Source organism: Spea bombifrons, chromosome 4 (assembly GCF_027358695.1).
Source record: "Spea bombifrons isolate aSpeBom1 chromosome 4, aSpeBom1.2.pri, whole genome shotgun sequence".
Taxonomy (NCBI): Eukaryota; Metazoa; Chordata; class Amphibia; order Anura; family Pelobatidae; genus Spea; species Spea bombifrons.
Genome location: NC_071090.1, coordinates 59,645,528 through 59,658,777, shown reverse-complemented (window position 1 = coordinate 59,658,777; position 13,250 = coordinate 59,645,528). Strand labels below are relative to the sequence as shown.

General features: G+C 40.2%; 2 protein-coding genes across 2 annotated transcripts; one reads left to right on the top strand and one right to left on the bottom strand.

The window, feature by feature from the left end:
• Positions 1-545: 545 nt before the first annotated feature.
• Positions 546-6,192, bottom strand: ALG10 (ALG10 alpha-1,2-glucosyltransferase). The gene is made up of 3 exons (XM_053464920.1): positions 5,869-6,192; positions 2,349-2,546; positions 546-1,615 (listed from the first exon to the last, which is right to left on the bottom strand). The coding sequence occupies exons 1-3, from the start codon at positions 6,031-6,033 to the stop codon at positions 566-568; spliced, it is 1,413 nt and encodes a 470-aa protein (XP_053320895.1). The 5' UTR covers positions 6,034-6,192; the 3' UTR covers positions 546-565.
• Positions 6,193-6,641: 449 nt separating this feature from the next.
• Positions 6,642-12,654, top strand: TPRKB (TP53RK binding protein). Its single transcript, XM_053462555.1, has 5 exons — positions 6,642-6,782; positions 8,528-8,691; positions 10,865-10,987; positions 11,704-11,880; positions 12,499-12,654. Exons 2-5 carry the CDS (start codon positions 8,545-8,547, stop codon positions 12,583-12,585), a joined length of 534 nt encoding a protein of 177 aa, XP_053318530.1. The 5' UTR covers positions 6,642-6,782; positions 8,528-8,544; the 3' UTR covers positions 12,586-12,654.
• The last annotated feature ends 596 nt before the right edge of the window (positions 12,655-13,250 follow it).

The following is a 13,250-nucleotide window of genomic DNA, read 5'->3' as shown; positions in this document are numbered from 1 at the left end:
GCCAGCCCCTTTTGCCTGATAGAAGTTACAGAAATAAAAATATATTAAGCATTTTTCCCTCGAAACTACCATGAACCATAGATAATGATCTCATAATTATGTGGAATGAATACAAATAACAAAAAAGTTACCATGCCAAATCTCCTCTCTATAAAGACTCTACGTAAACAGCACACAAGAAGCAAGTAAACAAAAACAAAGCACAGACCAGACATCTTTAGTTCTAACCATTTGAATACTGTACATAAGAGCATCTCAGCGGAAAGCAATCTCAGAATACCAGCCCCAAATCATATGAATTCTCAAACGTGTGAGATAACTTGAGTCCAAAGCTTGAACCAGCTCTCCATTAATTACAAATTAACCATGATCCTCCATAAGGTAAGTGCACTCATTCTCCACCTTTTGGGAACTCATAGGCCATGTGACCACAATGCCAGGAAAACAAACATGTGGGGCATGAACATTTCCACATTTTAAAAATAACAATGGAGCCGTTTGGTCACATTTGATGGAGAGACAATTGAACAAAAATACTTTTTTACCCAAAGCATGGTCCATCAGTTTACCACATAAACCTCTGAATGTCCTCACTATCAGGCCAGTGAAAGGTTTTATTTAAAAACAGGTGGAAAGTTGCTATGTTCACAGTGATATAAAGAACCAGCTCAAGAAGGAGCTTTCTTACAGAAGGTATGTGTATATTTAGCCTGAAGATGAGATATGGCAGGATGAAGTAACGAAACTCCAGCAACTTCTGAGGGACCGTAGCAAAGAGTAAACAGACAGAAAACATCAAGAGCCACAACACTGACTTCCCCTTCAGAGCATCAGTGAAGGTCCAAGCAGCAAAAATATAGCCCGGAACTAGAACATATTTGACCAGCTCATGTCTCTGGAATATTTTCTTCCAGACATAGAAAGGGTAGTGCCTGTTGTCTGCCAGCAAGTACTTGTGCACATAAGTGAATTTCCAGATAAGAAATAAAGATATGGTGGTTAATCCAATGTATAAGAGAGGATGTCTTGTTATAGACCTAACGAAGTCTGATTTTTTTTGTGTAGAAATAAGGTGTGGAAAGGAAAAAACAAGGGTAAAAGAGAGGAAGTAAAACACCTGGGGAAAGTTTAAACAAGCTTCATGGTTGCTTCGGTCTCCTACGACTATTCCACCATTAACAATAACAAAACCCAAGAAAGAAATAACTAAGGTGATGTAAGGCCATGTTAACACAATAAGTCTCAACACATTTTTGAAGGACATGGAGTAACGAACAACAAACATTACAAGGTCTACAGTTTCTGAAAACTGGCCTTTTTCCACAGGCTTCTCATCTCTCTTCTTCTTCAAATGGCTCTTCCATTCTTCTGTTAGCTTTTCCGAAATAACATTTCCAGCACAAAAAATGACCCATATGATATTTGTTTGACGGAAACAGAATGCACAGAACCCTAAAAGGGCAGCACTTTTATGGTTTCCATAAAGACACATTAAGTACGTAAACAGAATAAAAAAGGTGGATCCAGTGTCTGTATAGTAGAGGAACGTAAAGAAATATAAAGTCGGAAAGACATATAAATTAAGGGTAGACAGGATTCTTCTAAAACTTGAAACCTAGTGGAAAACAAAGGCAAAACAATTTTAGTTTTATAAATATTAGTTTTGCAATAATAAATAGCAGTATCATCAAAAGGCATGTTCAGAAATATATTCAAGAGAGATACATTCAAAATCACCTGTTTATTCTCTGTACTAAATACTGTCAAGATTGAATGGTGGACATAATACAGAGCATAGCGCAATTATCTGCAAAGCATTACATTTGCATTTGTGAATGCATTATTATTTTATATTATGTCAGAGAGGCATTTCACTCTATCACTAGGAAACAGGGAAATTATCTCATCGAATATCGCCTGCTCAGACTCCTCTGATGATGGAGAGACCGTGGCAGACTGTGAATGTCACTGTCTATCATCATGTCAGCCCCATATAGCTTAACATCTGGGTAAACGGGAAAAAATTCAGTGAAACAGATGATTTAAAGTCCTGTTCCACCTTCTCTGCTGAACTTAATAAGTCTGTAAGTAAATGCAGCATATATGCTGGTAGGACTGAGTGCCCAAACCACTCAAAGAAAGTTTTTAAATTGCATATGGAGGGGAGGAGAGAGGATGAGTTCCTGGATAGAAAATCTGCATGAATGGACTATGCGGCTTATCAATGTTTCCATGGAAGTTATCACACAAGAAGGCAAAAAGGACAGCGTTTTATACTAGCTCACATAGAAGCTTTTTTTTTTCTATTTCACCTTGCTGTAATATATGTAATCCGGAACAATACTTACATTCTGCTTGTAGTGTATCCTACAAATAATTAGATACAAGATATATAGATTGCCAAGGCTAAAAAGAAGGTTTACAAAGCGCAGCATCCCAGGGGAGCAGACAACACTTTCGCTCCATGCAAAGAGCCAAGCCACAGGCTTCACTATGCCCACCGACGCCAGGTACAAGCCAGGTAACGTTGTGATCATGGGATCCCACTTGAAAAAAAAAAGTAACAAGAGACGCCAAGTGTTTTAATAAAAAAAAAAACTTAATCAGGGATCTGCAATCAATTTCACTAATGACTTTGAAAAGTTTATACATAAAACAAATCTTACCAGTGCTCAACTTTCAGAAAACACCTTTTATAAGCTGTAACTTGCACCATCATAAAAAAATGATACAAATTTAGTTAAAAAGGGATGACAAAGTAAATAGGTTCCTTCCAAATACATCTTTTTTTAAAAAAAAAAAAAAAAAAAAACTAACATACACCATTTGAAATGCACTTATCTATGTTCTTAAATATTAATTTCACACCGGGCGGATTTGCCTAGTCTCAGAAACAGTAACTGTGTGCATTAAGATGTCAGAAAAGATTAAATCAGTTATACTTTTAACAGGCACCAGATGAGAAACAAGAATAACGTAGAGACATTCTGTTGCTGGCCTGCAGCAAAAGCTTTTAATCACTCAAATGACTTGTCCTGTAATTAATTTCGTTCTTCCACGTATCACAAATGTGTATATTTTCTCCACCAATATAGAATGCCTTTCTTAGACCTTTTTTTTTTTTTTTTTTTTTTTTTTTATATACATACAGATCCTTCGCGGTATCGTAACCTCATGTGACTTCATATTATACGTTTCGAAAATTCTGGAAATTGCATGTTTTGCAATTGTGAAATTGCAACTGCTACATTGAAATCTATAGAACTTATGCTAAGCAGTTCAGTTGGGTGTGCAGATTTTGGCATGTTTAAAAGTGATAGATTTTTATTTATTGTGAGACTATGAACCCCACGGAGTTGATTGGCATGGCATCTAGATACAGCTGCTATGCAGATTATACATATGGGTCCCTGGGGTGGAGCAATTGGAGGGCGGGGTGGAGCAATTGGAGGGCAGGGTGGGCCAATGCTCCGTTCCCCCATTCTGTGGAAATTCCAGTGCCGGCTTTTCCAGGAGGCTAGAAGTCTGCAGGATCCGGTCCGGGATTCCTATGGGGCCGGCATCAGGCACAGGTGCTGGGCATTAAAAACCCCTGGAGCCTGATACTCAGAGAGACTGTTGGGGAAAGAAGAAGTTCCCTGAGCTCCCAGGGCAAGGAGAGGCCCTGAAGAAGACAATCCCTGAGCCAAGTCAGGCAATACCTGCCTGGACCTTTTGTGTGCTGTCTGGGGGAGGTTTTCCAGAGCCTGGCTTAGCTGGGTCTGGCTGGGAGGTGAAGTTAGTGGTCTGGACCAGCATAGTTTAGTTAGAGAGGGCTCCAGTTGGGAGCTAGGTTTTTTTCTTATGATTTGGTTTTTGGGGTTTAAGCGATTAAAAATAAAGCGCTGTTTTGTTACAAGCTGGTGTTCCAGACTCTGATTGTCCTAGAGGACTGTGCTTAGGACCCCTAAATGTGACATGTATGGCCCTCATGCTACAGGGTTTGTCACAATATACACTCTAGACTACAACAAAAAAAACATTTTGTACACATCTAAAGGATTAACACCACAGGAAGCTGAAAAACACCCACTTGTGACATGCTCATGAAATATGCACCAACACTAAAAAGATTATTTTTAATTATTAGAGTTAATTCTAAATATTTTTAATCTCATATACCGTATTGGCTCGAATATAGGCCGCACCCTAAAAGTTAGGTGCTTTTTTTAAAGAAAAAAATTTCTTAGTGAAAAAAACCACTTACATATACTGCCCCCGCGAGATATGCTGCTTCTCTGCCCTTCCCAGACATGCTGCCACTTTGCCCTCCCCAGATATGCTGCCACTCTGCCCCCCGAGATATGTTGCCACTCTATCCCCCCCCTGAGATATGCACTCTGCCCCTGAGATTTGCCCCCCCCTGGGATATGCTGCTACTCTACCCCCACCTGAGATATGCTGCCACTCTGCCCCCAAGAGGTCCCCCTCCCCTTGGCTTACCGGTGCAGACTCCCCGGGGTCTTGCAGGGCCGGCGGGGGACAGCTACGCAGTACGCGTACTCAACTTCCGGTGCTGGAACTTCCGCCGTGGGAAGTGCCGGCAAGGAAGATTGTGAGCGTACATCGCGCAGACGTTCACCGGCTGCGGTGATGCGAGCGTTAACAGCCTCCGCTGCCGGCACGTCTGCACGATGTGCTTTAACAATCTCCCTTGCCGGGACTCCCCCCGTGGGAATTCCCGGCAAGGGAGATTGTTAAAGCACATCGTGCAGACGTGCCGGCAGCGGAGGCTGTTTACGCTCGCATCGCCGCTGACGGTGAACGTCTGCGCGATGCGCTTAGATAACCTCCCGTGCCGGTACTTCCCCCGTGGGAAGTGCTGGCAGGGGAGGCTGTCTGAGCGTATCAGAGAGTAGGATGCAGGTCCCCTGCACCTCTGCGGGGGATCTGTATCCTAACCCCGCTGCCTGCCCGGCGCCCGGGACTGCACGTACTGGGCGTTGGGCACTAGACCTCGAATATAGGCCGCACCCCCACTTTAAAGACTTAAAGTGGGGGGAAAAAGTGCGGCCTATATTCGAGCCAATATGCTATTTAAAAAGATTGAAGGGGATAAAAAGATTTATCGAGGCAGAGTGGTATAAAGGGGGTTAAAAGGCATATCATGGGGCACTCTGCCTCTAGAAAAGCTTTACGCCCCCCCCCATATAACACCCCCCTCCCGACTTACCAGTGCTTCTGACTCCCCGGTGTTTAATGGGGGCAGCGGGTGGAGGCAGGCGTTAGTTCCACCGGCGCTTCTATGACTAAGCACCGGAAAGGTCATGTGACGCTGGTGCTCCGTCATAGAAGACCCTACCGAAGCGCCAGCAGCAGCGGGGTTGTCTGCGTCCAATCACGCAGACGTTCGCTGGCTGCCAGAAAAGAGAATTCCCTTCTCAGTTGGGGAAGGTATGGCACTTTGGCCGGCGCTCGGTGATAGAAGCCCGGTGTAAGTGCCGGCAGCAGGTTACCAGACAGGATGATCCAGGTCCCCTGCAGCACTGCGGGGGATCTGGATCTTAGTCTTGTAGTCAGACCTCTATTTGCGGTCGGATTAGACGACGACCTCGATTATAAGATGAGGGGTATTTTTCAGAGCATCTTATAATCAAGCAAATAGGGTAATTCTTTAAGTAACACGTCTGTGGTTCATCTCAGTAAAAAAAAAAAATATATATATATGTATATATATATACACACATAGCTTAGATAATGAAAGGTCATGTTTAGGTGTGAATATTCATTTAACCATTTGCATGGCACTGATTGCGTCTAGTGCGTGTTTTTTGCTTATGATGTAGGGGTTAACCATTCAAGAAATATCTATAATCTTGTTTTTCTTACCTTATTAAAGTGTCCATGGCAGTAGTGCTGGGCCTGTGGTATGTGAAAGATTTCATCCATGTATGGATCTCTCTGTTCTCTACTTATTTTAGAGAACAGTATGCTGGAGAGCAGAAAACTGCTGCTGAAAAGGGAGGAAAAATAATACCCTTCAAGCCTATCCATGGGTGCCTGGGAGTAAACTTATCTCCTGTAAGGAAACAAAAATAAAATATACTGAAATTTATACCAGGTATTTGTCAATGCCTACACCTGCTTGGGAGTGACAAGTGGCAGCGATGTTATCAGCAAAGGAACAATAACCATTTTGACACAAAATAACCCATCACAGAGGTACACGGGTACAAAACATAACAACGTGGAAAGCAACACATACTGAAGGCACACACACACACACCTTATAGTGAAAACAACACTGTGGTGAATATTGTAGGGGTATCTGTGTTTGGAGTCCATATGCATAGAAAAAATAACAATACTAAATAATAAATACTACACAAAAAAACACGACCATGGTTTTTCTGGTACTGTGACAGCCTCTTTCCACCGACTCCGACATAGCAATTTGTGTGACGCTTTTGGGGAGACAGGACGCGTATATGTTGTTTGTACGAAATTATTTTCAAAAGTGTGTCTGCGTATTAAACATACCCACCGACTGAAAAAAAAAATGATTAAAACACAGCCAGCGACAAGTCATAAGTGTCAACAGCATGGAACGCGTACAAGAAAAAGCTCTTTCTCCATTAGCAGTCGTACACCCGGAAGTGTGCAACGTTCATCTGTGACCGGTCACACACAGAGAACGTACAAAGAAAGTACCTCGTGTCATACGTCTGAAGAAAAATATTCGATTGGAAGTGGTGGACAGAGAGACTTAACAGTGGGCTGCCGGTGTCTGGTTCACACAGACGGTAAGTAATCCCCCCCCCGTGACGGGAGTGCAGGGAGAACGGCGGGAGTTTTAGTCCCCCCGTTGCCTGTGAGCGCAGCACGGATGGGGAGTCGTTGCTGTCATTACCGTACTAAGCTTAGAGAAGAACTGTGTCTACAGCGATACAGCAATGTATTATTATGTATTATGGGAAGCGGGCTCAATAGCATAATGTAAGGCACACTGCATAGGGGGTATTTATAAAGGTGTTACAGTCATAAAAGTATTAAACATGCTGGTATTTTTGATTGCTGCAGATTTGTCTTGTTCGTGTGTGTACCAAAAATGAGGGTTGTGAATGACAAGTGTGCTGCCTATTGTGTGGACCAGATGTTCTCAGCTACATTATTGTGTACAGTTTTGGAGACCTCATCTCCAGAAGGATATCAGGAGGGCTACTAAAATGGGTAATAGTTATCAGGAAAGACTAAGGGGTCTCAATATGTATCGCTTAGAGGAAACATTTAAATACTTAAAGGCATACCTGGGAACTCTCCGGGTTTGACCTGGAGATTGCTGGGTGAGCGCTGCTCCTCCGGGTCAAGACCCGAATCCTCCAGGTTGCGAGAGTGGGTTCTTGACACGCCCCCTCCCTGCCCACTTTTTCCTTTAAATGGTGTAGTTTCCCGCTGCCGTCGACGTGACAGCCCCGCTGATGTCAGTGTGCAGTCCTGGCTGCGTTCCGCAAGGGAAGGCTCCGGGTAGCCGGGCACCGAGAAGTTCCCAGGTATGCTTAAAGGGATTTAACAAGGTACAGGAAGCCTATTTCTGAGTAGAATTGATGGAACAGGAGCTTGTATAGGCTGTCATACCTGGGAACTCTCTGGGTTCGGCCTGGAGCAACGGGCGAATCCTCCGGGTCCCGGGACAGGGGTCTTGACACACCCCACTCCCCGCCCATTTCCCCTTTAAGTTGGCGTGCCCCCCCCCAACACCAGTGAGTAGTCCAAGCCGCGTCCTGCAAGGGTAGCCAGAGCCCAGAAGTTCCCAGGTATGCTTATTGTACATGTGGGACACCTTTATTCCTTTATCCAAACGTATTCATGCAACACACAAACACCCGCTGATCAACAGCTTGGGAACCCCATTGCTCTGTGGAGTCCTTTAACGTGTGAAACCGTTTCATTATAAAGTACTTTTCTTAAAAACAAATCTGTGATCCTGATTACAGCTTTACTTAGTTTATGCATAAAAATACATTTTAATTTGTATGTTAAAGAGTGGTCTCAATCTACTACTCAATTTGGACCTAAAAACCTAGGGCTATACTGTTTTTGTATAATTTGATGTAAAAGTAGGTTAGATCTCATGGTCATTTTGCAAAGGATCCAAGGGGTTTACCTACTAAACATTGAGTTGGTGGTAGGTTTGGGTTTCAGCTCTTTATCTTCTTTATTCATTTTGAATGCTAGCAAGTCTCTAGAGCAAGAAGAGCTGAGATTACCTTTTAACGCACAATTTCATCTGTGAGAAGACTTAGAAGAAAAATCTCACTGATTTAATGATGGCTTGTAACATTGGTAATAATATTGAGAATGTAAAATAACCACAGGTAGCATCATATTAATGGAATACATCGGTTGAGACATACGATCTTTTGGAAAATATGTTGATTTGACTTGAAATCTGGTTTTGTACCTTGAAGAATACACATGTATTTTGTCTTCTAAATCAATATGCAGAATTCATCATTAATTTGAGTATTAAGATGTCTTTTCTTTGCAGTGAGTGGGCAGTAGTAGATGAAAATGAATGAAACATACACATTGGAATTGTTTCCTGGATATAAGGTGACTCTGCTACTTTTCAAAAATGTAAAAAATGCTGCAGCCCTAAGAAAGCAAGCGATGGACGGGTCACTTGAAGGGGCTCTGCTAAACCCTGCAATGGTAAGCATGCGTTAAATAGACTATTAATGTTAGCGATTGTTTAGCTCTCTCATTACAAACAGAGCCCAGAGACTGGTTATTGAGCATAACTTGTTTGATTATTCCATTGATTCTAACAACTTTTTTTTCTCCAAGGAATCTTCTTGGGTCCTTAAAAAAAAACAAAAACAAAAAGCTAGCCCAATGAATTGTGTTTCTGTTAATTTATGCACAAGCTCAACCAGCTCATCATCCTGCCGCATTCTTGTTTTCGTCGGTTCTGCAAATGAGGTGACTGGCAGCTGGATTCAGAAACTGAACCCTTTTGGTACTCAGCATGCCTGTTGTAATGAAGGTCTTACTCCCAACAGATTTCACAGATCAAACACATCAAAACCTTGACATTAAGAAATGAAAATGAAACTCCCACTTGTGATCAAGTGTTCTTCAAGCTATGCTGATCTGACTTATCTACCACCGAATTCTATATCTCCATGATCTCTATGTCTGTAATATACACAAGACCTGCTGCTGCTAATCATATTACATCATGCAGTTTAATTCTATCTGGATTTATGGCCAGCTACACAAGTTGACGCAAAACTTTTATTCAGAGACTACTGAATAACCCACCTAGTTTGTGATTATTCTACTTTAAACTATCAGGGTTAAGTTAAAACATACATATGATTTAAAGAATGTGAGGAGCGTGCTGTATAACATGACCGTGTGCATTCACTACAAGCTGACAAGACAATTGATGGCACATTCAGTAATTTGCAGCTAAACCTCATCCCAAGCACCATGAGATCTGCCAGTATGTCTGCTCAAGTCTTCCTGACAAGCTTTAAAATCTTACATTTGTGCCTTTTGAATGTACTGTTATCATTTCCCCATGACTTACTATGTGCTACAGTTCAATGGAGACATCAGAGGTCAGTCACCGGTCAGTCTGTACTACCATCAAGCTAATTCCAAATCGCTCTCTGTCTCCAACAATGAGCAATCATATTTTGGTTAAAGGATTCGCCATCCTTTCTTAAGCCCCTGGGATTACCAACATCATACTTGTAGATGTCCCCAACACTCCAGTCTTTCTACACAATGCAGACCTTATCTGAGGGTATTGGGGGTATTTTCGAGGCCTCCCCACAATGTGAAACAGCACCTTTAAGGACACACTGGCATCCTTTGGCTATTGGTATACAGCTTGATTCTGGAGCTTCTGTGAATAGGGGGGTACTGTTCTCAAGTTTTATACTTTGCTAAAGCCCTCAGATTCTTTTATAAATAACTTTGTGATTTCATATGCACAAAGTCACATTTTTATACCTTAACTTAGTCCTTTCTAGATTGTAAGCTCGAGCAGGGCCCTCATCACCTTTTGTATCTATTAGTGAAATTGTTATGTACTAAGTGTTATGTCCAGTTTACCCAGCGCTATATAAATAAATACTTTCATTTATAAAACATTTACCCTTTTTTTGTACCGTTTCTACCGTTCTGTAATAATAAGAAAACAATATGCTTTAATGGTATTTTGTGGGATTCTTTGTCACGTGTATTTTTATTTTTGCAACATGGACAAGCTTTTTTTTTTCTATTGCTCAAAATAGAAATTAAAAACATGGAACTCATCTGTATATTAAAAGGCCTTAATTGCTTGTAAATTACCGTAATGTCTACTATTATTAGCTGTTTACGTAAAGCTGAGGCCAGAATTCTTAGAACACATGCCCAAAATAAACAATTTACCAGTGATTTCTCTCATTTGAAGTGCTGATTGAGGAGACTAGACTGTAGATGCCTTGTAAAAATACATTTTCTACGGCTACTGCTAAATATAGTTGGGCTTCTGTGATATCATGTCTTGTGTTTTTATAGACTTTCTGAAAATATTATGGAACATGTCCTTATTCACCTGGAAATTAGCTGGAATTAATTAGAGGGAGGAAGCATAAGTCACATTTTGAAGATCTCCTGCCTTGCGTTTACATATTAAAACAAGCCATATACATATATACTTTCCCGTTATTGTGGATTAAGTCTTAATAAGTATGTTGGTAGGGATGGTTTCTTTTTTCTTTTAAAATTGAGTTCAGTATTCCCTTTGATATTCATATAGAATACCTGACATGAACAATGTAATGTGAAGTAAATATGTTGAGATATATTGTTGTTTTTAATTTTACAGATTATAGATCCACTTCAGATTCTTGTGGCAGTAAACAAAGCTGTGCATCTGCAGTTGCTTGGGAAAATGAAGACCAGGACCCTTAATGCTGAGATCATATTTAACCTGTCGCCTACCAACAACGTGAGTAGATCATACGGCAGCCTACCAAATACCGCTCTGCATTGCTCCAAGCTGTTTGCCCATTTCACTAGTTATATAGTCCTGTGCAAAGGTTTTAGCCATATGTAAAGAAATTTCTGTAAAGTAAGAATTCTTTCAAAGAAAAATGGCCATGGTAATAGTCCAACAGAAGAAAAATCAATATTTGGTGTCACCACCCTTTACCTTTGAAGAGATCTAAAAGCAAGGAAAGGAAACAGAATTCAAGTAGCTAGCATTTTCTGATATCAAGTCTGCTATTTATATTTGAATTTATATAATCTATTAATGTTAAATGGACAAAATATTTTTTTAAATAGACGACAATATTTTTGGATGGTACCCCTTAAAAAAACACATTACTATTATTATTATTTATTCTATTCACTTATCTTTATCTAATTTCAGTCTGTATAGAGTGTTAACTAGCAGGAGAGATTGGGAACATTACATCCAGGAAAGAGATAAACATGTTATGGAGGGATGTTGTAGGGTGGAGAAAATGTGGGAGGCAGGTGGATCAGTAGACATTTTCTCTACCCTACAACACATACAGTGGACATCCTCTTCACATATCCCAAAACCATCACTGGATATCCGAGTGATTGCTTTTTATAGTTCCACGTGTGAGAAAATGAATCTTTGTAAACAAGGAAAATCTAAAAAAAGACATTTAAATAAATATCTTTTCCGCTTAGATTTCGGAAGCTTTTAAAAAGTTTGGCCTGTCAGACAGCGATTCTGGAGTTCTTGTTGTTTTGACGGACGATGGAAGTAATATCTTGAATTCCCAAGAAATAATCTCTCACGTGGAAGGACAGCAGGTTCCTCTAGCGGAGCTGCCACGGCTAACAGATCTCGCTAAAGTGAAGAAGGTAGGAAACCAAGTCAATGATCCTAATATATTTGAGCTAATTGATTGTGTCCCTTGGGAATGTAGTAACCAAGATAGTCTTTAATCTCATGTGTACAGTTTTCTTTTTCTTATCAAACAAACAGGCCGTGCAGGCATCGGGCTAATTCAAACTTGAGATGTGGTGATCCAAACAGAAGTTCATTTCATGCTAATTTCTTGGCCATGAATAATACACTAGCTGAAATGTACTTTCTCTCACTATGTCCTCCATCCTACCCTTCATTCGGTACTACACTTGACCATTCTACCTCTTTCCTGTATTTCCTTCTTTTGTTTATTTCCTCTTTATTTCATACCCACAATTCATAGCTCCTAACTTTCTCTGTCTTCCAATATGAGCCATTAGTAGTCAAGTATGTGTGTAAAATTAGCCTAATGAGAAATCATGATGGTTATTCAAGTTAAAAATTAGTATAAAGAAGCAAAACATTATTGTTTCTTGGCCGCTCCATTGCCTTTATTCATTTCTAACAATTACAGCAAATGTCCCCTGTATTTTTTTTTGCTATCGGATCACATTTTCTTCCCCAAACTTTCATGCCATTGTTTTTAAAGTTATTGTGTCTTTTATTCCCAGGTTTATAAACTTACAACACAAGAAGAAAAAAATGGCTCAACATTGGATGCAGTTATCTGCAGAATGTCCACCAAAGATGTTTTATGAATACAGTTTTCAGTATGTGAAAGATGTTTGTCTTTGATTAAATTGCTGTAGAATGCTTTATTTTTTTTTTAAATAAATATTGATAATAAGAACACAGTATGTCTCTACAGTAAAAATGAATTTGTGTTCTTTCTCTCTTATTTTCCTAAATGGGTATTGCTCTTTCTAAAATGTTTAGTCAGCAAAATCTAAAGCTTGGTTTGTAACCAAAACCATAAAACATTTAACCAACAATGTGATTCTCCCTGTTTTTAATATATACAGCATTAGTTAAAATAACTATTTATGAGAGTTCTAAATATAGGACCGGCACATTTAAAGGTAATTTTCATCTTACACAAAGTTAGTTTTACATCATAGAAAGTGTACATGTAACAACAACAAAAACTCCACTGATATTTCTTTGTCTTTCATATTAGAGCAGTATGATTTGAATTTCCCGAGGCCATAAACTTGACAGTATATTGCTTTACTTAGACCACTCTGCATCTTGCATTTGTCACAGAACATTATCACTGTCATAAGTGAAAACAATCAGAAGTTGCCCAGATACACAATATGCCCGCAAGACAAGAACGGTCTCCCATTTGTTACTGGCAGCGTGTCAGATGTCCTCTCAGCAACACAATGTACCCTCAATATAAATAAAGGTAAATTTTAGTGTC